The sequence below is a fragment of the Dunckerocampus dactyliophorus genome, chromosome 13, assembly GCF_027744805.1.
Source record: "Dunckerocampus dactyliophorus isolate RoL2022-P2 chromosome 13, RoL_Ddac_1.1, whole genome shotgun sequence".
In the NCBI taxonomy this organism is placed as follows: domain Eukaryota; kingdom Metazoa; phylum Chordata; class Actinopteri; order Syngnathiformes; family Syngnathidae; genus Dunckerocampus; species Dunckerocampus dactyliophorus.
Genome location: NC_072831.1, coordinates 13271417 through 13297944, shown reverse-complemented (window position 1 = coordinate 13297944; position 26528 = coordinate 13271417). Strand labels below are relative to the sequence as shown.

Below are 26528 nucleotides of genomic sequence, written 5' to 3'. Positions count from 1 at the left end.
TGAAGGAGTCTGGCGCGCATGAGCTGGAAGGGGCTTGTCAATTGCCGTCCTTGGAACAGAGGAAAAGCCAGTGTTTTTTTTAATTTTTGAAATACACAAATAGCAGTGTCGGCTAGAGCTAGATTTACCAACTAGTCAAATGCAAGATATTTCTATGCTCTGCTGAATTTGATTGCCAAGATGGAGTGTTAGATACCCAACCTTGAATCTTGAATCTCACCAGGAGGTGATCAGACTTTTACAACAAAGTATAGATAAAAGACAAGATAAGATAAAAGGTAAGAACAATTAATAAAAAATAAACTGATTGGACTAAGAAGTATTTGAAAACAAATTGAAAACATTTTTTTAACCAAAGTGAAGTCTCTTCCTTGTTTTTTGGTTATTCGGTCTCTGAAGCGGCCGAAAGAAGCAGCCAGTGGCTATGGATCAAGCGCAAGGACACTTGCTGGGCTCAAAGCAGAGGGGGGCCAATGAGCTCTCTGGAGGTGTCATGGGCCTATCACCAAACACCAATGAAGGAGGGTACCCACCTGATGACCCTAAAGAAGTTTTAAACCCACCCCCTTCCTTCCTGCCCTTACTCAGGGGTGTGCTGTGGGAGGAAGGGGGAAGGCTGAGCTTTTTTTTTTAATCCCAGGTCAGGACCTTACTGCTTAGCTCATCTCCCTCCACTTTCCAGGCACTACTTTACTCATGATTGGGCATGGGACACAGGCTCAGGATTGATCACCCTGTAGTTGGCCGCCTTTGATGAGGGTGTCTAGTGTTGAAAGGCTGAAACACCCACTGATTCAAAAAGTACACTACTGATGATGTATCCCAAAATTTACATATTTCCGATGGCCGATAAAGTTTCCACGCCACTCTCAACATCCACGCCTCCTTTGATTACCATCTATTGGCACAAAGGACTTTTTCCATCAAGTCTGGTGTATCTATGAACTTAATGAGCAACCTGTATTAACATAAAAAAAAAAACTGCAGAAGAGTCATCGCTCACCAGCCACAAACCTCACTGCACATCACTGAGTAGGTTTAAATAACCCTATCAAAACCGGAATATTAACAATAACCTGGTTGCGCACCGCCATCACCAATAACCCTTTTGAAAAACCTTGGTGAAAAATGTACAAATGATTTATTAACAAAAGGCATTAACAAAAGTGGAAGAAAACAGGGAAAACAAAAAACAACTGTACAAAAACAAGGTAACAAACCAAAAGGGTGAAGCCAACACATAAAAGACACTAGCTAGGCATAAAACACAAGACTAGAAGACCAGAAACACGAGGCAAGAGACATGGCGTAGCAATGACAGGCCGGTGTTGAATGTAGTCCAGAGTGAGTATCCAAAGCCTCGATTGCTAATGTCAGTTAGGAGTGTAGCAAGCAGCAGGGTGTGTGTGTGGCTCCGCCCAGGAACAACCAAAAAAGTGCAGATCAGATGCTCCTGATGACTTAATTAATTACTGCTGTGTGAACACAGCTTTAGTCTGCATACAGTCTTGGGAGTAAAAATTGGTGTCACTAACACTTGTATTGTTTTCCAGCATTTATTGCTATGTTATACTTTTCAATGCCGTTACTGACAGTAAAATGTGGCTTGTTATTATGCACTGATATTTACTGTATGTCAACGATCTGGCTGGATGTAGCTTCAGTTGCCATCGGCCATTACTACAGTCAACCTTTTGTTTTTGTATGTCTTTGGTTTCTTATGGTTCAGCTTTCGTCAAACATTTTTTGCAAATATTTTACCTCTGTTTTTGTACACCAGCTATGAACAGAATCGTTCCACGAAATCAAGTTCCCAAACAAAACAACCCATGCGTTGCTGAGTCACTGTCCGTCGCCTTATTGGGTGCGACTACTAATTAACCCGCCATAGAAAGTTGCAAGTGCAAGTAATTTGATTAAAAAGGTGAGAAACACGACTAAATTCGATTTTCCAGGACATCAACAATACGTTCCATCCATTCATTATTTATAATTATATGTTTTCTGCATGTAAAACTATAATTAATCTCTTAAAAATGTATTTTTGTTAATACTTTTGGGTGTCTTGGACTTACATTATTTCCCATGGGAAAAATGGCCTCGGTTTTCGTACATTTACAACTTTTGGAACAGATTAATAATGAAAACTGAGTTAACTGAGAAAACTGAGTAAACATTAATGAAGGAGTAGGTTGTAGCTAGTACCTATAGTAACTATAATCACTTTTTTAAAATGTAAGAAAACTGCAACTGCATCTCCAACTTTCGTCACTCTTAGAGCTACTTTGACAAAAAGGAAAGAGAGGTGAGCTATTTGCGTTTTATTTATATGACTGGCAACATTTCATTGTACTTTATTTACAAAGCAGATTTCCATTAAAGTGTGGTCATTTGTCATTAAATAGTCATAAATATCTGAATTGAGCAGTTCTAAACATACTGGTCTACATATACTGGTTGGAGACCCCTGCCATAGACAGTGAGGTACATTTGTAAAATCATTAAAATACTGGGTTGTACCACGGTGTCCATCTTATACAGGTAGAGTGTAATAGTATCATAAATATGGATATGGAGCTATATTCGTGGTACATGTTAGCATAATGCAATGCATTGCACATGTATGAGGGATGGAATGTGAGACGTGAGCTCACCCCACACACAGTGGAGAGCTGCATGAGTTATTGAATGGAAATGGAATGAAATGTTCTGTATAACTGCAAAGATGGATGAGTCTACTGCAGAGTGTCAAGCAGAGGATGAGTCAGGTGGCTTTTCTTTCACTTACTCAAACCTCTCCAGCTTCAGTCCTATCAAATAATTCAAGTCGTTTTCTGATCAGGGGCCGTTTCATTTTTTGGGGGGAGGGAAATTTCTATGGTGGCCGGCAGGGACGGCAATGTCCAAATGCTCCAAACACAGAAATGATCCAAAATCGTAACACACATGCGAAGTGGTAATGCGGCAATTGCATCAACACTGCAAGATCACAAACAAATGCAAAGGAAAAATACTGCAAATGCCAACAACTCAATGTGTCATAATCATTCCCTGTTCATTAACCTGCCAAAGATGACAACAAATATAAAGTATGCCTGCCAGGTTGGTAGGTAGCAGTGTTACTTAAATTTCACATAAAAACTTAAGATACCAAAGTAATCCTTTGTTTATTGTGGTTAATTGGTTCCAGACCAGACTGCGATAAGTGAATTTCCTGCAAAGCAGGATTCAATGTTAATAAGCAGAATATTTTTGTAGTGAAAGCATAGAAAACCTGTTTATGGCTTTCTAAATACTGTTTTTAACATTATTAGAGCCCTCTAGACATGAAATAACACCCCTATAGTCACCTTTACACTTCTATTACCCAATATAGTAAATATAATCAGATAAAACAAGCCATTTGAGACATAAATGTGTGTTTCAATAAATGTCTTCCAGACATGTGGACAGGAAGTGACGTCGGAGATTCAAAGTTGAGCAATAGTACGGCCACAACCGTAGCCCGTGTTATTATTGTGATGATGATGATGATGATGATGACTATCATAATTAATATTATTATGTTAACAAAAATTCCTGTGTGTAAACCGCTACTTTTTTCTTAAACTTTGAACCTGTCATGTTCTGCAGGACAGGAGTGAACACTTCCTGTCCTGCGCTCTTATTTTGGTGCGCTGCACCTCCTGCTGGGGGGAAGCTGCAGCCACTTCACCCCAGTGGTATGTTGCACAGCTGGCCGCAATTGCAATTAGTGGGGTTTAAAAGCCCAGCGCCATCTCAGGTACTGTCACTGCCCAATACGTACCCAGAACACAGTGGGTTCAACTTGGTTCTACGCATATGCACAACGCTATCTGTCTCTGCATACTAGGGGTCAAGCACTCGACAGCTCCTTGCTAGTGACAGAACCCTGCGTCTTATGCAGGGTTGCAGCTAATTTATGGCTAAATTCTAATCTCCTTTACTTCAGAACTACAATTAATTGTTTAAAAACTGTGCCGCTCGCGAGTCAGTGAGGAAACGGTAGCTCTTTCTTTGGCAGGAGCCAATCACGAGCTATCAGTGCACTCATAACGAGCTCGTCAGCCCATTGGAAATCGCAAGAGGTCATTATATATAACAGGATAAAAATATAACAGTCTGACTCACAGTGTCATCTTATACTGTAAAGAGCACTAAACTCATCACACAGCAATTTAACACTCAAAAGGTATACCTGAGAAATATACAAACATATACCAATATGAGTTTGAAAATGATAAAAACCTTACTCTTAAAGTTTTCCCATAATGCATTGCGTCTGAGCAACGCATTCAATGGGGCACTGCAATGACATCAGCCTCCGTCTGGGCTCTGGGTTCCCCCTTGGCTCCCTCTGGTGGACAGATGCAACATTGCAGCACCATCCATTCATTTTCTGTGCTGGTTGTCCTCCAATGAAATGCTTTGCTCAGATGAAATGCATTATGGGAAAACTTTAAAATGTTGGGGTTTTTTCATGTTAAACTTGTATTGGTACATGTTTGTATATTTATTAGGTATACCTTTTGAGTGTTAAGTTGCTGTGTGATGAGTTTAGTTCATTATGCTACAGCAATGTCACGACGCCAGCCCTTCTGACGGTTTCTTAACTTGCAATTCACCACTAAAACGCCGGGGGCAGAGTTTTCATGAGAGTAAACAACCACAACTCTCTTCTCTCTCTGACTAGCTAGCTTTCGGTGAAGTAGCAAACAATGACGAGTGGCGGCAACCACATAAAACGTATTGTAACGAACCGTTGGTGTTGTAACATTGATGTTCTGAATTCTAGTGTTTGTGCATAGTCAACATACAGTATGTGTGGGTTTAGACATTTAGAAAACAACACGTGTTTTGGGCTCCCTATTCTATTATGTTGTTAGGCTGGCAACAAAACTATTCAACTATGCTGTCAGGAATTGGGCTTTATATACAAGACTGACTCAAACAGCTGCACAGGGAGTTGAGATCAATATAAAACACACACACACACACACACACACACAATGTGCTCAGTGTTTGCTTTTTACTTGAGGTGATCCAAATATTGATACCAAGGGTGATATCAGTATTAGATGGATACTAGCATGATAAGATGGTTATTTTTTATGTACACTGTGTATTTATATTGTGTTGCTCAAATTGTTACATTGTTGATATTGTTATATGCATACATTGTTATATTCAGTATTAGACAAATTACAATAAAAAGAAATTAATTATAGTTGCTAGTTCCTTTCCCCAAAAAGTAATCAAATTAGTAATGGAATTACTCCTTCATGAAAGCAATTAGTTACCAGAGAAAGTAATTATTACGTTACTAAACCTTACGACTAAAATAACTAAACATGTTTACTTAAAAACCTTCAAATATGTGAAATAATTGAGATTTTGTTTTGTCGTGGCACTTGTCATTTAAAGAGATGTTTCATGAGATTAGGGCTGAGAGATGATCTTGTGAGTTGCAATTCCCTACCAAAACTCTAGGGGGCAGTGTTTTCCTGACACACAACACTGGTTGACTAGCTATTTCGCTTCCTGTGGAGTAATAGTGAACAATGGCGACTGAAGCGACATCCAGATCGTTGAGATAGATATCAGTGCATAATAATATGCCACATGTCACTTTTGGTAAGGATAATGGCGTTGTAACGTTTGAAATAGTAGCTAATTACTGAAAAACGATGGCGCCGTTGGTATCATCGTTATTTTTAACACCGTTAAAACACTGGTTGCATTGTGTACAAACTCGGGGAATAAGTCCTTGGACACAGGAGGGCTTTCGAGGCAAAAAGCCAATAGATCTGAATGATAGGCAACGGTGTTTTTTGCTTTTGTTTAGTTATTTTGCACTTTTGACGTCATGTTCCTCAACAACTGTATGTAAAAAATGTATAATAATAATTTGATGTATTTTTTATATTGTTACATTGTATTTTATTATTGTACAGTAGTGAATTGAATTCCACGGCTTCACTTTATTTTTCAAAAATATATTCATTCATAAATCATGCTGTTTTGTGGTTGAATACGGCCTATTATTAGATTTCGCGGAAATCGGTCGGTATCGGAAGTATCCATATTCAGTATCAGTATCTATCCACACATCACAAACGTCTGGTCTGGAGCCAATTAACTGTAATAAACGAGCGATTGCAATATTTATATATTGTATTGTTGAATTGTTCACAAATAATTGCTTGTTGATGATTTTTTTTGTTTTATTCCAACTATAAGCAACAAATTGAAGGCAAAATCACTCAGTGATTTAGAACATTTCAAGTAAAAAGTATCTATCAATATCGGTATTGACAATACTGCTTCTGTATTTACTTGCAGTATCGACTACCCCTCCTTTCACTGCATGTGTTGTGTGGTGTTACTGTCTGAAGGATTCTTACAGATGAAATCCTTTAGGCTTTAATGTCATTTCAAGATTGTAGATGAAGGCCACAAGGTGGGATAACTACCTCCGTGATTGTCTCCTCCTTTCCTGTAATCTGGATGAACAAATCCTGCCATTGATCTTTACACCACTGGGAGAAAATAAGTGGAAGATCGTGGCCCGTGGGGAAATTCATCAGTCTGCTGGAGAACAGTTAACTCCTAAAGCAATCAGCATCGGTGACTGTGGCTCAGATCCTCTACTTGCAAGGGTATAAACACATTTTCTTCGTACACTACACCACAAAAAGTCCAAATCTAAACAGGATTAAATACCTAAAATCAAGGTCAAAAATGTTTATTTTTGACTAAAAATGTCTTTTTTGTTACCTTTTTTGTTATCTGAACTCTGGAAGGTCTGACAGGTCCTCGAGTTACGGTGTTTTGTGGCTATGAATATATCCATCCATCCATTTTCTATGCCGCTTATCCTCGTTAGGGTCGCGGTAGTATGCCGGAGCCTACCCAGCTGACTTCGGGCGAGAGGCGGGGTACACTGGTCGCCAGTCAATCGCAGGGCATATATAGACAAACGATCATTCACAATATGGACATATGGACAATTTAGAGTCGCCAATTAACCGAACGTGCATGTTTAAGGCTGTAAAACCCCTCACCATACGCTTTATACACTTTTCTCAGACAGGCAATAACATTTTCTCACTTTTCTCTCTTGTTGAAACACTCTCAAAAAAGTTAAAACCTTCGTTTGAATTTTAATGATCAACCTACAGGTCGGACACGAGAAACTAGTAAGTCACTCACATGTATTTCACTCCTGTGACTGTCCCTTTTCGTCCTGGCACCGTTGTTACTGTTGCATGCTGACATTCTCTGGAACTTGTTCTTTGTTGCTGCAGTGATTCACTTGTGTTTAACTCAGGATCAGATAATAAATAACTAATAAATAAATAATAAATAATAAGTGGTTAGCATGTTGGCTTGGGCACCTCTGTGTGGCGTTGCATGTTCTCCCCGTGCGTGCGTGGGTTTTCTCCGGGTACTCCGGCTTCCTCCCACATTCCCAAACCATGCATGTTAGGTTAACTGGCGACTCTAATTCGTCCATCGGTATGAATGTGAGTGTGAATGGTTGTTTGTCTATATGTGTCCTGCGATTGGCTGGCGACCAGTCCAGGGTGTACCCCGCCTCTCACCTGAAGTCAGGTGGTATAGGCTCCAGCATACCCCTGCGACCCTAGTGAGGATAAGCAGCATAGAAAATGGATTGGATGGATGGAAATAATACTCTTAGAGGCGGAATGCAGGCTGACAGACAGTTGAACTCTATAGTGAAGGGACTTTTATTCACATCTTGATTGGTATTTAAAACATTAATGAGGCTGCAATCAAGAAGAAATAAGCAGACGCGTAACAGACTACACAACCATGGCAGACGTGCATTGAAGAGTAGGGAGGGTTGGGGTACGATATTTTCATAAGATTCACGAATAAAATCCAAACGTTTTTCAAGTGACCTTAATAAATGGCTTCTCCTCTAATTACAGTGCATTACTCTTTATCCAACAAAAACCTAGTGAGCCCCTTATTAATTAACTGCTGCCTGAAGAACGAAGGGATTAAGCACTCATGGCATTTACTGTACTTGTTCATATATTTTTAAATGCACCACCGGTAAAGATAAGGTTGAAAGTTAAAGAAGCCAGTGGATATACGTATGGTACACGCTAGACAGAAATACAACTCATTAGTGCTTAAACAGGTATGAATGTGAGTGTGAATGACTCTTTGTCTATATGTGCCTTGCGATTGGCTGGCGACCAGTCCAGGGTGCACCCCGCCTCTCGCCCATAAGTCAGCTGGGAAGAATTGCATTGTGGGAAGTTGAGTGTCTATCTCGTCCCTCACTCGTCTGTCTGCACCTCCCATTTTTTTCTTCGTTCTGATTGTCTGTAGACCATTGTCAATCAATCTGATTTCTTGCCGCCCTGCCGCGTCTCCTGTGTCATGGCTACCTTGCTTGCTTGCTAGCTTGTACATGAATCTTCAGTTCGAAAGGAGGAGGACTGCAACAGGAGGAGTACTGCAGAAATATGTTTTAACAAGGATACAAAAACGCTACAGTACAGCGGAACGGCGCCAGGACGAAAAGGGACAGTCACAGGAGTGAAATACACGTGAGTGACTTGATCATTTCTTGTGTCCGACCTGTAGGTCGATGATTAAAATTCAAACGAAGGTTTGAACCTATTTGAGAGTGTTTAAACAAGAGAGTAATGTGAGAAAATGTTATTTCCTGTCTGACAAAAGTGTATAAAGCGTATGGTGAGGGGTTTTACAGCCTTAAAACATATATAATAATTGTAAAAAAAAAAAAGAAGTTGGCTACTTCGCAGATTTCACTTATTGCGGAACCTATCCCCCGCGATACACGAGGGAACACTGTACATGTAATGTGTAGAAACAGATAACATATACACATTATAAAACCACGATATATACTAAATCATTTTCAATAAAAAGTTTAATAATTATGAAAAATTAAAATCAAATAATTTTAAAAAGAATCAAATATATGCAGTATATATATAATATATATATAATATATATCCTTAATAACATAAATATTACAATTAATTACAGTACATTAAAAAGAAGAAAATATGTATTTATATGATAAACTTCAAATTAAATGTATGATATCATATATGCATTATATATATATATATATATATATATAATCCAGTGTATGCACCCTGCATAAGTGTGTGGTATTCATTGTACAAGGATTGTGCACAATTCAGAACAGCAACAATAGAGATTTTTAACACAACAGCTGTGGCGAGTGTAGCCAGTCCATCAATATTTTAGACCACTATTTGCACTAGGATTCTTTATACAGGCCAAGGTACAGACAATGTGAAAAGCCCTAATCCCCTCCATATTCCCCCTACAGTCAGTGTTTTTTCCACATAAATGAATCCAAGCATGCACTTGAAATACACACTTGGCCTACAAGTTGTTATTGCTGGGTTGCATGTGTGGTTGCAGTGGTGACGGGCTCCAGCAGATGATGTATTCGTAGCTAGCCGTAAAGTGATGTCAGGCCGAAAATGCCGCACAAATGCGTGGCTAGGAAAAAAGGTTAAGAAAACGGAGAGAAAGGTGGCTGCTGAACCAGTCTCTATCATCGAGTGGAGTCTGAAGATGCTCCAGTTTGACTGACATCAACAAGCAAAATTTATACTAAAAGCAAAGTTCAAATGATGTTGGAAGTCGAAAATGCTAATGAAAATGGAAAATGCAGGAAGAATTGTGTCATAGTACAAACTATACCAAACTATAGATTTGTCATTTCCTCATATCCAACGCAAGTGCCCAATCATTCAATAAACAGCATCAATATACCGCAAGGATTACATGAAAATAAGATGGAAACATAACATGAAAGACGACAAAAAGTCTGCACCGGCCGTGTATTCAAACTGTGATGCAAATATAGTAAAATTTACACCCACAATGCTCTCATTAACACTAAACTACAACAAAACAAATTAATGTTCAAAGGCTCCATTGAAAAACAGCGCAGCAAACTCATAAAGAACACATACAAGAATGTATTCACGCAGACTGACTTGGTGAAAGAACACACATAAACATGTTAGAATCATTATTTTCATTTGCCACATTCATTACGTCTGACGCGGAAGAGAAGCTCACTGCTGTCTGATCGCCTTGTTTTCAACTATTTCATGTCTTTATGCAGCACACCATGCGCACTCATACAATTGGAGCAAATAATATCAACGGCATGAACCGTAATTCGCATTCATCTGCGAAACATTGTACAAACATACCGAGTGTCTATGTGGTCGTATTCAATGTTGCGTCGTATGTGACACGGAGGCCTCGAGGTCACGTGCCTGCAACCCAGTACACAGTATGACTGAGAAAACGCGGACTTGGTAGTAATTAATGTACGAATAACCAAGCTGCTGTAGAAATAGCCATTTGCTATCAGGAATAAAATTATCTTTGGTTTGCCTTCTGTGTAAAACAAAAATGGATGCCTTCCAGAATTTTTTTTGGTGGGGTGGTGATATTTTCTGTACCGTGCTTATAAATCCCACTCATGTTTTGATTGCTGATCAAGCTGCATGCGGTTTTGCTTAAAAGGGATCATATGTGGAGATCAGCTGACCTTTAAAGGTTACTTCCTCAATCATGTCACCTAAACAAAGACTAAATCAGACTTCCTACAGCCATTTAACGCTTCAACACATCAAGGAGGATCCAGCAGTACTTGGCTCGCCTGCTGGCTTTGAGAGTAGCGCATCTTGTGATGACATTTGTCATACTCAAGTGACATTTTTAAAGCAGCCCAGGTAGAAAGTAAGACGTTAACACTGGCCAACGTAACCTTTTCTTTCAAAGTTCCTTTACGCTGACATTTTAAAGGATTGCGAGATGATGTTGGGCAGGGGGTTTAATTTGGTGCACGCACATGTGCTCGAGCTATTAATTGTGAATGTTAAACGGGCTGCAGGATTGGAACTGGATTTGTCTTTTTTTTCATGATGGCAATGTATTTCACTGCCTGTCAGATGACAAATGACAGATGAGAATCAATGTCTTAAATTCTAACACTATAATACAGAATTGAAAAGGGGCTGACGACTCCGTATATTAGACTTGGACTTTATTGATCCACAGGAGAAATTACTTGGTCACAGTTGCTCAATTGCAGAAGAAAAAGACACTCTTCAATAAAATGCAATGCAATATGAATAAAACATAATAAAATAAAAAGAATAAGACCAACAAGGTTTGCATATTTACAAATAGTGTGTAAAAATACAAGTAAATACAAGTAAATGTACACTTTATACAAGGGAGTGCAGAGACAGTACAGCGTAATAAGGTTGTGAATTATCTTTTACACGCAGGTGAGGTGTTGAAGTTCTGTAGTGTTCACTGTGGGAACGGAACTGGAGGAGTCTGTTGGAGAATGAGCTCTGCTGCCCTTCTATGGTCCAATGGAGTAGGTGAGTGGGGTTGTCCATGATGGAGAGCTGTTTGTTCAATGTCTTCCTATCTCGGTTACAAACGCCTCCAACTGAGTGCTGACGACCTGTTCAGCTTTCCTGATCAGCTTGTCCATCCAGCTTATGTCATTTTTGTTGGTGGTGCTCCCCAACAAACCACAGCAAAGTTGAGGGCACCGGTTACCAGACTGGTGGAAGATCTCCAGTAGCTTGCTGGACACATTGAAGGACCTAACCTTCCTCAGGAAGCAAGAGTCTGCTCATGCCCTTCTTGTAGACAGCATTGCTGTTGTCCTTCCAGTCCAGTCTGCTATTCATGTGGACTCCAAAGTACTTGTAGTGGTCCACTACTGCCACCTCCCGGCCGTGAATGGTGACGAGCTCCACTTGAGTCACCTTCCTCCTGAAGTTGATCACCAACTCTTTGGCCTTGTCCACATTCAAGAGCAAGTGGTCTGCCTGGGACCACTCTACAAAGTCAACGATCCCTGTCCTGTACTCCACCTCCTGTCCATCTCTGATACACCCAACCACTGCAGTCATTAACATACCATTATTCTTTTACAGCAAACATACGAAGTGTAAAGTGGTGCAAGTGTCAGATGAAGTGGCCCTATGTGGTTGTGGCTAAAGCAGCGCTAGCTCTAGCTTTGTTACAATCTGGCCTCAAAACTTGCAGCGAGGTGAACATAAATTAATGTGATTGTAAATAGTTACTGGAATTCCAGGAATTCACTGGCAAGTAGTATAGATTATGATGGCGGAGTGGTTGTCACGGTAGCCTGACGACCAGGCTAATAGCTGTCCTATCGATCATCTTTCATTATCAAGCATTAGTGGTGAGTGCTCATACATTTTACAATTTCAAATACGTTTAGTGTTTAAGGCAGGAGTGTCCACAGAGGGCCATATGCTGAAAAACGAAAGGATGCAAGGGCTACTTTGATTATTTTGTAGACCAACCTACGTAGATATGCTTCGAGGATATTTATATAAAAAAAAAGAAAAAATAGTCTACATCTGAGCTTTGTGGTATAGGTGAAAAAGTGCATTATTAGCATGAACTTTTCGGCTACATAATTTTCCAAAAATTATAACTTTGTTTTCTCATATTACTTTAAATAACTTAATATTTCAACTTCATGCTCATAAAATGACATTTTTCCTCATATTAGTTATTCTCTTAAATGTATTACTTTTTTAGATTACAATTTTTTTCTCTTAATAATTTGACTTCATGCTTGTAAAATTATTCCTGACATTTTTGGCCACAATTGTACCCGGGACGCACTTGACACCCCCTGGTTTAAGGCATATTTTTGGGCATTACAGAGCAAAATAGGCATTTTTATGGGTGCATCTATTATTCAGGGATTTATTGCTATCTGAAGGTAACCGCCGCAACTAGCAGGTGATCGACTGTATAAAATGTCCAAAAAAAAAAGCACAATTCAATTACATAATTGCAAAATTCCTATGTTTTAATTATATTTCAAAAAAATATCAGTCATTTTATATATGTATATATATATACTACAAAGATTGATTACATGCAACAGTCAGGGCAAAAAAGCATAAAACCCTGTCTTAACAATTGAATAATTTTCAGGCAAATCAATAGAATAAATTAAAAGGGTTTAATGTCATACACACTTAAAGCAAACCACTCATGCTGTTGAAAATGTCCCAAAATTTTTTTGGGGGGATTGAAAAAAAAAAAAGAAAAAAAAAAAGTTTGATGCACTCTCGTAATATACGCCATTGTCTACGTTTACATGGACAGCAATAACCTCGGCCAGGCGTCGGCAACCTTTATCATCAAAAAAGCCATTTTGCCTCCTCTTCCAATAAAGAAAAATGGTCTGCAGTCACAAAAACATGACACAGCTTATAAACTTTTAAAAGTTTTAATCTTTTTTCAAATTTTACCTGTTACAACAACAGAATTCAACTACCAGAAGTGCAGAGTGCATGTGTAGGACTACTTTGAAAACATTTAAACACTGAACTATGTAGGCTTTTTTGAGTCGTTCCCGCTTGTGAAAAATTAAAATAAAACATTAAAAAAGCCCATCAGAGTTCTGGTATCTGCATATCAGTGTGTCTGCTCAATATCGTGTCAAACTGAACTCACACAGGGGGCCAAAACTCAAAAGCCTACTTTAGGTTGTGGGCCTAACTCGACATAACCCCCCCCCCACCCACACGGACATTTATTTGTATTTTTTTTTACATCGTACTGGGGGAAATGTGCATTTTTTTGAGTCCATTCATTCCTGTTTAAAATGTGTACTTTGCAATGCGGATATGCAAAGATGGTTGTTCGTTTCAATAAAGTGATTGTTGATCGACCAACTCTTCCGTCATTCTCTCAATGTCCTGGGAAAAGCTACAGTATTTTATAGTAGTAGTAGTAGTAGTACTTTATTTATCCCACAGCAGGGAAATTCACTTGTTACAGCAGCAAGCAAGATACACAAGTAAAGAATGCATAGTGACATAGTGCATACAACATGGTTCAGGTGGTGCAGGTGTTGTGGAGCCTGACAGCGGTCGGTATGAAGGACCTGCGGAACCTCTCCTTCTTACACCGTGGGTGTAACAGTCTGCTGCTGAAGGAGCTGCTAAGGAAACCCACATAACACAAACACATCACAATCCGTGAGATGTGTAACCCGGGAGAGTTTGCAGGTGTGGACTATACAATATATACAATATTGTTTCCATTAAAAAATATATAAAATTCCCCGAGTAGTAGTTTACTCCGGAGGAATCGCTTAATTAAGCAGATTGCTGTCAGCACTTTGTTTCGTAAAGTCTGCAAGGCGGGTCAACTCAATGCTAATTTCCTAACAGTTCTGCGGGCTGGATGACCGGATGGCCGGATTTGGCACCCGGGCCTGAGTTCGACACATGTGGTTTAAGTTAGTTGACTCATCACAGGCAATTCAGTATGCTTGCACTGAATGAATCATCAATTTGCCTACTAGTGATGTTTGTTGCCATTCCATTGGTCCTGATCTTCCTTTGCAGGGAGGAGTCTCTTTCATTTTCTGAATAGTTAATAATTTATTTTTTTAATTCTGAGAATAGATGGTGTGATATTTTTATGAACGATTCTTTCATTTAGTCTCCATCTGTGAATGGCTTCCTCCGCCTTACGATCTCCAGTGCAGTCGCTACAGTACGCTAGCATTTGTAGTTCAGTTTGGAGCCTTCATCCACTTAACAATCTTCCGTAGTAGTTCCGAAATTGCTCATGCATGCCCATCTGCAGTGGGGTACTTTTCAGAAAAAGCTGAGTGCTTGTTTTGAAAATGTTTTTCCACGTTACATTTTCTGTTTGCTAATTTTCTGGCCACATATTAAGCACACGGCTGGGGAGGCCGGCGTCATCGGCAGTCAAGGCAAAGGAATACAGTGGTGTGAGAAAGTGTTTTCCCCCTTCCTGATTTTTTTGCATGTTTGTCAAACTTAAATGCTTCAGATCATCAATCAAATTGAAATATCAGTCAATGAGAACACAACTCAACAGAAAATGCAGTTTTTAAATGAAACTTTTCATTATTAAAGGGAGAAATAATCCAAACCTACAATATTTAAGTGTGACTTTTTCACACCACTTGCTCATCCAATCAGCAGTCAGAACGCAGTGTAGATGCATTCATGGACTAGCGGTGAGTCGGATATTTCAAAGTCTTTTCGAAAATGCACATTTCCTCCTCTTCGGTGTTAAAAAAAAATCACAGAGCTCGCCGTGGGAGCCGCAACAAGGAAGCTGAAGAGCCGCGGGTTGCCGGCGACTGACCTAATACATATTTTGATTACAGAGCATATATGAGTTGGTTATAAATATTCCATTCATAATCCTGTTTACATGTTTACAGACGGAGCGACGTCCAGCAATGTCATAATCGACTTCAAAACTTCACGTCACTTCAGAGGAAGCGTTTCTCCTCCAGAGACGTGTGGATGAACGCGGTTAATACCAGAATATTGCTATCCATGTACACACAGTGTTAAAGTGTTATTTTGTGGTCCAAGTCTTGGGCAGGTTATTTGGCATGTAGTCTTGGATTGCATTCCGCAGTCTTTGCAGCAAAGTAAACACAGTCACCAACAACAAATAAGACAAGAAGCTGAAAAAGGGGCACACCAGATACTTCTCAAACAACAAATTTGTTCTTGGTGGTTGAGCCACTTTTGGTTGCTGTGTCAGCGTGAGATTGGTAGCCAATTGTCATCTTCATGGGGAGCCCCAAGCGCTCCTTGTAAACTCTCCTGTTGGCAGGAAACAATTAGGAGAAGGACTGACTAGCATTTACCAATCTGCTGACAGGGAAAAGTTCCTCACCCTATGTGTGTTACAGCGTCACGGTTGTCATAGTCGGATGTCCACACAGCGATTTTATCTCCTTTTGCGCGGATGTTGACCACAGCTCCGCAAACGTCGTCACTGTAGTCGTCAAAGGCCTCTCCGACTAAGCACAGGAGCTGGAGAAGTGATGGGAGAGGAATGACCAAAATTGCCGCGGGTGGGAGGGCGTATGCTGCTGGCAATAATGAGGTGATAACAGATTCTTAGTTGTACAAATATCAGTATATTCTATCACATGTTTGGTTTGGTTTGGTTTAGTTTATTTGAACATGAAGGTTACAATGGAATACATCTCGTGAATCATTTTTTGACAGTTCCACATGTCCAAAAGGAGTAGGAAGAAGCAAAGCTTATTTAATCCTACCCCCCATCCATTCTACATCTAGTACAGTACATGTAGTTCACTTCCTGGATTCCATGTCATGTTTTCAGTGATAGTCAGGATAACACATAATAGATAACGGTGAGATAACCGTCCCCCCAAAAAAAGAGAGAACATTCATAATAATGATAATATGATGACAATACTAAATAATAAATAAATAAATAAGAACAAAGCTTTTTTTTTTTTTTTTTTTTTTAAACACAACAAAGAAAATTATAAAAAAAAAATAAATAAATAAATAGAAATAAATAAATAACAAATAAAATTTAATTAAATAAATAAAAAATAAAATAAAATAAAATAAAATAGAAAATAAAAAAATAAATAAATAAAATAAAATAACAAACCTGACAGAACAATCAGGACTCTTCTGCCTTGTATTTGGCAAACATCAACTGCTTGTATTGTTTTTTGAATTTGCTCATCTCTGTACATTGTTTGAGTTCTTTATGTTCTTTCATGTCACAATTCAAAGTTCAGTCGAATAAAATGATTGTCACACTAGACCAGGGGTGGCCAAACTTTTTCTACTGAGGGTCATACTGAAAAATGAGAGGACGCAAGGACCACTTTTGCTATTATGAAAACCAACTAAGGTAGATATGCTCAAACTTTTACTTAAAAATTTTTTTTTTTCCAAATATTTCAACTTCAACTAATTTTGTTTTCCTTGTTCCTCCTACTAAAATGACATTATTTTTCCTTATAAGTTTATTCTCATCAAATTGCAACTTTTTTTCTCATTCAAATATGACTTTTCTCATAAAAGTTACAGCTATTTTTCCATTTATGCTGTTTTTAATTGGACTTTTTTTTTGCAAATTTTTGTCTAGTAATTATGACTTTATTCCCATAATATTTTGGCTTTATTCTCGTAACATAACTATCAAATATTTTATTTGTTGTTTTGTTAATATTACGACTTTTTAAAAATTGTTTTTCTGTGTCACAGTCTAGGTCGCAGGGGCTTACTTTGTATGAGCAGCTGCAGCTGATGCCACTCAGCAACTACGTAGCCTCCATGCACATGCTCTTGGTTGTCGGAGTATTTTTCCTGCCAGCCCTAGACACCTGTGTACATGCTCTGCCTGTATTTACTCACAACCTCTCATGTTCCTGCTTGTATGCTACTCTGTAAGCATCCCTTTACGTGTAGTGTTTCCATTTCATCAAGCATTTTTTCTTGCTTGTGGCTTTCACGCCAGCAGTGCCTTGTGGTTAGATTTTTATATTTTTGTTTTTTCTTGCCCCTTTGCTCTCGGGTGCTCTTTTTGTCATACCTTTTCTCCCACACCACTGTTTTGTGTTATACCATTTTGTGTTATTAAAAATTCCACCTGGTCTCTGCTTCCGGGATTCAACAAAACATATACTCAACCGTAATATTATGCTACTAAAATAATATGAGCATATTCTTGTAAAATGATGACTAAGATTATTCTTTTCTCTTAATATGTTGACTTTATTCTTGTAAGTTTTTATTTTTCCTGTTAAGTTACATTTTTAAAATGGTCCCCGGGCTGCGCTTTAGACATCACTGCACTAGCTTGTCGCACAAGTTCTACACAGGTCAAAATAAATTATTAAATGTTCTTCAGGCCGTTCCAGCGCTGACAGGCTACAGTGTTGACAGTACAGTATGTACTATTTGATAACTAGCAAGTCTTCGTCAAGAGAGATGCCTGTGTGTCGCAGCCAATGACCTTTGGAGCAGCAGGAGAGCGCACCATAACTCTGCATGAAGCGCTCTCATGGTCTGTATCTCGGTACTCTCTATGGACAAATATACTGATACACACCTCTTAATTGATTAATGAATCAATCGGGTTGTGACTGGACTGCATAATCCCTCCATACCGAAATATTTTGCTCAATACTATGAATTAAGCATTGTGGAAACAAGTAGGAGGTATTACGTTCAGTATTTTATGTTCCTACCTTTTGTTGCTCTTTGGCTGTGTTTAAATTTGCACACTTTTGTACTTGGATGAAACTGGATACATAGCAGCAGCGTCACCTTTCCAAAGTTATAGAACTACTGTACGGAAACACAAATGTTCTTCCTGAGGAGAACCATTGTTAATGTGGCCTGCCAAGTGGTTGCTTTGGGAAAAATGACTGGAAAAGGCATGCAGTTTTGGATGAATACTGTCTTTATCACTTTAATATGTATACTATGCACACTGCGTACTTAGTTCCTGAGGGCGTCAATTTTGACACTGTAGTGCTGTTCCAAATAAATTACTGTCAGACACTTTTTTGTTATCCCTTTTTGTTAATTGCAACCACTGGAGTTAGACCCTCCCCTTCCGCTATATATCCAAGATGATGATGACTGAGGGTTCGGCTCCATCACTGCACACTCAACATCCGGGGACTGACGGCGCATAGCATTTTTTTCACCTCTGCACTGCAAATTCTAATTATAAGTGCGGAAGTGTAGTATTTGAAAGTGTTTCCGTTTCGGATAATTGTACCTCCGGTGAGGGGCAGTACCACAAGGCGCTCCTGTAGCTGCTTGGCAATTAGTGTCACACTCGAGCTCCACGACTACAGTTTAAGGACGCGTTATTGTACTCTCCTATGCTACGCCAAGACCTAATTGATCTTTTCTCAACTGCATATGCTCAGGCTTGCTGTTTCCATGCCATGCCTTGCCTGTTCTAGAGTTAAAATTGTCAAAAAGTTCAAACATTGTACTCTAACCAGCAACTCAATTGCAAAAACCTCCATAGCCTTTCATTGGTGTCGCTCAAATAACTTTTGTGCAATATTCTAATTTATTCAGATGCACCTGTACATATTAAAAAACTATATATTGCCCTACAAGCTGTTTCTGACTCAACATCCTGGGATCCAGCCCCCACAAAATGGAAATGTAATTATTCCCCCCACTGTATATTACGGAATATAAATAAACCAAAGTTGTCAAGAGTGTAAGCCTACAGTTTCCAACCAGAAGCGATCCAGGTCTAATCTCCTCTGCTGCTTGTTGAGTGTGATCAGCCAGCGTCCTCCACGCTTGTTCCTCTCATCCTCCCACATGGGCTCAATGCCATCCTGCAGCAAGAGTTCACATTGTTTATGCTCATTCTTTCAACATTGTTCCCAATTGTCAACTGTAAAATAAGTCCACCTGTGGAAGAAATAAAGCATGTCTACATCAGAGGGATTTGAATACTAATCCACTACCAATAATTCCTAGCTAATTTACTTTTACTAGGTTATAATAAGACATAATAACAAGACTTAATAGCACTTTAATGGTAATAATTACCACCACTCTGACGACTTGCACAAATATCCACTTAAAATTAACACTTGAAAATACCAGTCAGTGTTTCCCATACATTAATTTACTTGTGGCGGACCGCCACAGACTGACTTGGCGCTAGCTGTTCGCCCTCATTCACAAACACATTACAATGGGACTGCCTGTAGAGCTTGTCGTTGCAACAGTAAATGGCATCATTAGTTTGCTCCTGAACTGCAACAATTAATCAATGAATCGATGATTAATCGATTATCCAATTAATCCGTGGTCACAATTAAACTGTGGTATTTGATTAATCGTGTTTTATATTTAAAAATGTAAATATGCTTTGAGCAGCCGCTCAAATGTCAATATTTTTTTATTTCCTTAGCCATCCATGAAAGCAGACCTATTATCTTTGTATTTTAGCCAAAACAAGATATTCAGACATCAGCTTTGAATTTGGAAACATTGATCGATATTTTTGCCTATAACTGTTTGTTTCAAATAGATTTGGTCCGTCTTGGGCCTACCAATTACTTGATTAATCAAATCAACAAGCTTCAGATTAATCAACTAAGAAAAGCTTAGCACAGCTCATACACACATACCACAACTGTCTTGGTCACATGGTATCTGTTCATCAATATATTGAGATATTAAGATGACATGTACAATACATTATCTTTAAATTCAGCGCACACGTACATGGAGTCCAGGAAACGTCAATAAATGTTTTTTAAATTTCTCGTGTATGTTATAAGGCGCACATGCACGCGAGTCTACTGCTGCGCAAAAATTAAAACAACACCTGCAAGTCAATAACTTCCTTCCACACACAAATACTGAGTTTTTAAACATCTCCACTCTGGCCTTGTTTTTCATTATGGCCAATTATGCAAATTAGATGCTGGCGCAATCTTGATTCTTCCCAAATCTTTGGCAGTTATTGTATCTTTGGGTCCAGTTTGCCTGAGAAAAAGAAGCAGCCTATAACTATGCAAACCTTGATATGGAATGTTGATGCTTAGGCCACATCGCCCCTCATTATACAAATACACATCAACAGACAGACTTAAATCCTATAAGCTGGAGGTTGAAAATGTGCATAAAAATGATGAGATGGTAAAAAAATAATTGTACGCACAGTGTATGAATGAATCAAACAAACCTTAAAAAGGGAGTAATCACAGCCTGACATGAGATTGCTTGACAACTGGATATGGTTATAAAGACTGAAAATAAATGGCACATTAGGAAAACAAGTTGATTAGAGTCAGTACTGGTATTTGAGAATCTCACAACATTGAATTTTGAGATTGACTACGACTTACGCCCAGAAATCTTCAACTGTGTCAAATTTTGAAATGAGTCGCAGGTTGGCTTGCCATGTTTTGCTCTTGTCATTCTTGAAGAACCACAGAGACCATCTGTTGGAGTGAGAAGAGAAAAAAGTTAATTTGCATTAATGTAAGAAGCCACTACGGTAATTAAAAAGGAGGTTCGTAAAAAAGTCAGAGAGGCATGAAGCTCCATAGCATCTGATGGGAGGCGTGGATGCACCTGAACGGTGCCGGTAGCTGCGGTCCAATTAATCTTGACATGTCATTTTTGTTTGATTTTGAGACCTCTCAAGGAGGCTCAGTACAGGCCATATGCATCTTAGGCTCTGACAAAGAAAATCTGACTGTTTTAAGTCACTGTGACATCTAATCTAATCTGTCTTGACTATACTTTTAACTACACTATGTATAATATTCAAACTAAATAAATACCCTCAGCACCAGGGATGCTCTGATCAATGTGCCACCGATTAATATCGTCCGATTTCCAATAAAAAACACATGCCAATATGTCTATGCTGATAAACACCTTTCTAAGCAGATCACAAAAAACAATTGCCGTGCGGCGGCATATACTGCATGTCTGCTGTGTCACATGAGGTTGCCAACAAAATGACGCGGCTCGTACAGTATTGAGCTGATACAGACAACGCCAATCGATGCTTGCGTCAGGATTTCCACGGACATGTAATTGATGGTGGCGGCCCGCCACTACGAAATAAAAGCTGCCACACCTTAAAAATGATGTTTAGACTTGAAAAGAATATTAAATAACATATTGTACGAATGGATATACTATATATGCTATAAAGATGCATATATAGATTACTAGTTACGCACAAGAATTACCTGTTTTAGAGACTGTTTTATATGATAATAAAACTCTTGAATCATATCGACCACAATTAGTTTGAAAACAAAAAGATCATAAAAATGCTTCGCTGCGTTTTATCTTGATAAACACACGGCGGGATCGCTTGTCTGCCGTGTTCAGTATTGCCAACTTGGCAACTTTGTTGTTAAATCTGGCAACATTCCAAACCCTCGTAGTGACATATTTTCTTAAAGCAACTAGCGACAAATCTAGCTACTTTTTCTGCCATCGTCGGAGAGATTTCTGGTATTTGGGGACTTAAATAATGATCTGCAGTTTGTGTTCTCAGCGGAGGGTGCTCCTGAGCTGTCCGCTCTGCCCACAAAGCAGTCACAAGCCATCAGCTCCACGCATCCATGAAGCAAAGCATCGGCTCCAAAATATGCTGCTTGTGGACTGTCATGGCAAGCTGACTCGCTGCTGCCAGCACACAGAGTTCAAAATTTTGCATAGAAACAAGCCCACAAATGTTGCTCAGACTGAAGTTACAGATGTCCGCCAACTCCTGGTGTAAAATACTAATTACATGAGGCATCATATTTGTCTCTACGGCTTGTTAAATTCAGCAATATTGCTTGTCGCAATTTTGTTACTTCGGCGCTGAAAGGGTTAAGATGATCTAATTTTTATTAAGTGATCAAGTTTATTTGTAGTTATAAATGTAATTCAAGTGTTTGACTCAATTTTTTGTCTCTCCTATGGGGTTCTGCTTTTTTCCTACAGTATCTGTTACGTCATCATATGCAAATAATATGCAAATTTGTCAATCACATCATCTAACGACCTCTAGGACAGCCAATAGCTTCTTTTCTTACTGAGGAGTTGGCGACAGCAGCCATGTTGGCACTCACGTATGTGCGACCAGATAAACGTACGCGTCTTGTGTTGATGTTCACTTTGTTCGTTGCTGAAAAGTAGTCCGTAAAAGGTGTAGTCAATTGACAGCTTGTCACAGCATAAGCCAGCGTGTGTGATCGCTCACGTTTCAATTTCATTCGACTTTTTGGCATCTTGGTTTACAAATGTTGTCTCTCTGGCGGTAGCTCGCTAGCTCGATTTTGGCCTACGGGCGATCTACAAGTAGCTATCACTTTCATGCTAACTTACTTTTTTAAAATGTCACTTAACCAAGTTGCTCTCTCGTTATCATTGTAATACTTATGGCTAGTCTTGAAAACACTAGTTATGTGTCTACATTGTTCAACTTAAACGCATCGTGTGTCCAGCTTTAAAGAGATATTTAAAATTTTGTTTATTTAAGTTGTATGACATCCTCATCAGCAGTGTAGTGCATCAACAATGTCTTACCCCGCACTTCGTACTGTGAGCCGAGTTATGGCCGGATTTCAGTGATGAAGAAAGTATTTCCGGTTAGCTGGTGGGGGCCTCCTCAAAAAAAAATCTGACCTCACAAATCGCTCGGTGTTACCCTCCCGTCGTATCACACGCGTCCGTTGTTGTGTATGTCTTCCGGAGCGAATGAAGACTGCTGCAACACCTTGCATCGCATCCATGCATGTAAAAACGTTGAAATAAACTGACATTTTTTTTATAGAAATGAGCAGTCCATCATGTACAGTATGTCAACACTGAAGCGGGCACTTTTTAATAATAAAAAGAGCACATTTGATCAACACACATTGTTTCGACTGTATTAATAAAGTCCTTTGATGAAAAGGAGAGGTAAAATAAATGGTATTGGAGGAAATGAGAACTCATATATGAAAGGTGTGTCTAAAAGTCAAAGCTCAAATCATTCTTTTTTTTTTTTTAATAAAAATATATCATGTGGACATGGCTTAAGGGAAGGAAGTCAGACTGATGCCAATGACAGAAAACAAAAGTTGTTCACTTTCACACAAAAGGGAGTTTAGTTATTTTTCACCATTGTGCTGCTTTCAGGGTGAACTTGTGACATTATATGAGTAATAATGATCTGCTACATGACGCTGAATAATATAAATGTCAGACCTCATATGTGTTGTTGAACATTTGCGCTTATAAAAATCCAGATGAATACTGAATTTGGTTACAATTTTTTAACGCAATAAATACATACAGTAGCAGGTCATTGGTGTGAACTGGCTAGACGGCATGACAGAACAATCCAACGTCAAAAAGTATTTGCACTCACTGCAAGGAATTTTTTCATTTTGCAGAAGCACTTCAGGTTGAAAGTACTATCAACTTGTGGAATAAATTACCTTTGCAAGTACATAAGTGCAGCCCGATAAAAAAAAAAAAAAAAAAGATAGTCACGGACACACTGTTCAACTGCAGAGCACCTGTTTTGCAGAGGGAGTTTGATGTAGGATTCTGGGTTCACAACTTCCTGGCCAGCCTCCTTTGCCTCTTCAGCGCCATCCTCATCTGCCAAGGATGGACTTGTGTTGGTTTCCTAAAGTTAACCAGGAGAAGGGAATCTCATTAGCCAGATCTAATCGATTTGACAATCTTAGGTCAGTAAAAATAACCACAATAAATATTCATCAGTTTTGTTGGGTGCGTTCAAGGCTATAATTTGTGATGGGTATGATGTACAGTGGTACCTTGGTTAACGTCCGCCCCGGTTAGCGTGTTTTTTGGTTAAATCCAAAAATGTTGCTAAAATTTTTTCTTGACTTGCGTTCGCCCGCTTTTTTAGCATCCAAAATACTGTCCAGTTTGTTTACGCGCCGAGGACGAAACCTCATTATACTTGCACGTGATCGCACAATGTATTGTGGGCTGCAGGCACCATTTTAGAACAACAGCGTTTGTTAATATCAGATTTGCTGCACTAGAAAATACACGATGTAACAAAATACATTCCCTCATAAGAGTCTATCATTTTACATCCATAACATTGATTTCTGGTTATCAACAACGAAACATAAGGATTCAACTTACCGTAGCATGTTCGCGGCAGGGAGTCAAACATAGCACACGTATCCTGGCCGGCACACTTCCGCAACGTCACTGCCAGCAGCAGTTGTTGTGTTTATTTTATTTTCTATATTAAACAGCAAAGGCATATGTTTATTGGTTCTTGAAACTGGATATTTAGTTTGATATATTTTTTACATGTTTGCAAATTGTGGTTGCAGCAGAATAAGGTGTTTATTTTGTTAATCGATGGTTTTGTGGGGGGGTTTCCCGGCAAAAAAAAATAGATAAAAGTGATGTTAAATGTTCGATTGTCCATTCATTTGTCATTTGTAGTTATTTTTGCAGCATCTTCTGCACGTAAAACTATAATTGTCTATAACAATGTGTAACATTTTGGGTGTCTGGAACGGATTAATTGGATTTATGTTTTTTTCTATGGGAAAATTTGCTTAGGTTAGAGTCCGTTGTGGTTTGAGCCGGACCTTCTGGAATGGATTAATGACGTTAACCAAGGCACCACTGGTAAAAAGATAGGACCAGCTCTCTAACATGCAGTTGCAAAAAAAGTACCGTCTCTAAACCCTTTGGAATTAGCTGGATTTCTGCATAAATTGGTCATAAAGTGTGTTCTGATCTTTATCAAAGTCATAATAGACAAACACAGTCTTCTTACACTCAGACCACACAATTGCAGTGGCTATAAAAAGTCTCCACAAGTTACATCAAAATGAAACCAAGATAAGTCATTTCAAAAGGTATCCCACCATTATCCTGACCTATAAGATGAACAACTCCATTTTAAAAGAAGAGAATTAATTGGATTAATTCATTACTATTATTAGTCAGAAAATAATCAGGTTTAAGCAAATTTATGGCCAAAATTAAGCGTTGTCTATGTCGTATTCTACACTGGTCACTAGGTGTCAGTAATATAAATTAGCCATTTAAATTAACTTTTATTTACTTTTATTATCTAAGTTTGGAAAGTCATGGAAGTAAAAAAAAAAAAAAAAACAGAAAACAAGGAACTCTCCCAATGCTAACTTGTGCAAGTCTATATTATGTCTTATTTCCTGGCCTGACATTTCAAAGATGTATATTCAGCTTTCTTGATGTGGACATCAACATTTTCTGGGATTGGGACAGTTTATTTGTTGTGTACATAGTCAATTGTAACTGCCTGAGGTCTCGAGTGGCTCTGAAGTAGTTTAACTTTGTCGTTTGATAAATTTGTATACGAGTTACACTATACATTTTATATTTGCATGCCAAGTTCTAAGGGTTTATTACACACGTTTCACAGTTAAAAAAAAATCTAAATTCGGTTTCAGCGTAATTTGACGTGTTAATATACTCCGTCAAAATGAAAAAAAAAACAACTGTAGTCTCATGTAAGGTTGTACTGAAAAAAGAAAACCAACAAACGTAGGAGTTAAAAAAATAAAAGGAAATACAAAAGTATGTAAAACCGTTAAGCCCAACCTGGACTTCCAAGAGTTGACCCTTTTCTTTTAACACAACTGAACTTAAAAGTTCATAAAATAATGTGTTACGGGTTAAGTTTTTTGACACGCTGGATTGAAATGTCCCAATGAGTACGGAATTATGGTTTATCACAGCACAAATCTACAGCAAAGTTATTGAACAGTGAGTGACTGGTTTTGACAAAAGTGGACGGCGAGTCTCAACGTCATCTTAAAAGTTGCGAGATCTCCATACAGCTTTGACGCGACGCTTTGATCGTAGCAAAGCAAATACAAAGGATAGTTGAATAACAACCTGTCTACACTTAATGTTTGCTGCTAAGACGAGCAAATGGCACAATACGTGTTAAAGCAGAACCCTTTAAATGTTGGAAGGTTGTTTTTTTTTTGTAGAGAAAGTGCTCACCGGTTCGGCAGTCGCCATCTTACAAATCTGTGTTAGGAAAGTGTCAATTGATTGGGCAGTACA

At 38.7% G+C, this 26528-nt stretch overlaps 1 protein-coding gene across 2 annotated transcripts; it reads right to left on the bottom strand.

The window, feature by feature from the left end:
• Positions 1-10983: 10983 nt before the first annotated feature.
• On the bottom strand, positions 10984-26516 carry eif4eb (eukaryotic translation initiation factor 4eb). Of its 2 annotated transcripts, none has more exons than XM_054796257.1 (7): positions 26466-26516; positions 23993-24105; positions 20825-20920; positions 20662-20725; positions 19184-19297; positions 15829-15968; positions 10984-14098 (listed from the first exon to the last, which is right to left on the bottom strand). In XM_054796257.1, exons 1-7 carry the CDS (start codon positions 26481-26483, stop codon positions 13993-13995), a joined length of 651 nt encoding a protein of 216 aa, XP_054652232.1. In that variant the 5' UTR covers positions 26484-26516; the 3' UTR covers positions 10984-13992. The 2 variants fall into 2 exon arrangements, with proteins under 2 accessions (XP_054652232.1, XP_054652233.1); XM_054796258.1 differs by having other exon boundaries at positions 10993-15755; positions 26466-26515.
• Positions 26517-26528: the final 12 nt, after the last annotated feature.

Bases quoted from the DNA above. Each gene is read 5' to 3' on its own strand.
- eif4eb (XM_054796258.1), bottom strand. The intron at 20,726-20,824 runs GTAAGTCGTAGT...ATTTATTTTCAG, and splicing joins ACAGTTGAAGATTTCTGGGC to TCTTTATAACCATATCCAGT. The intron at 15,969-19,183 runs GTAGGCTTACAC...TCACTTCTCCAG, and splicing joins ATCGCTTCTGGTTGGAAACT to CTCCTGTGCTTAGTCGGAGA.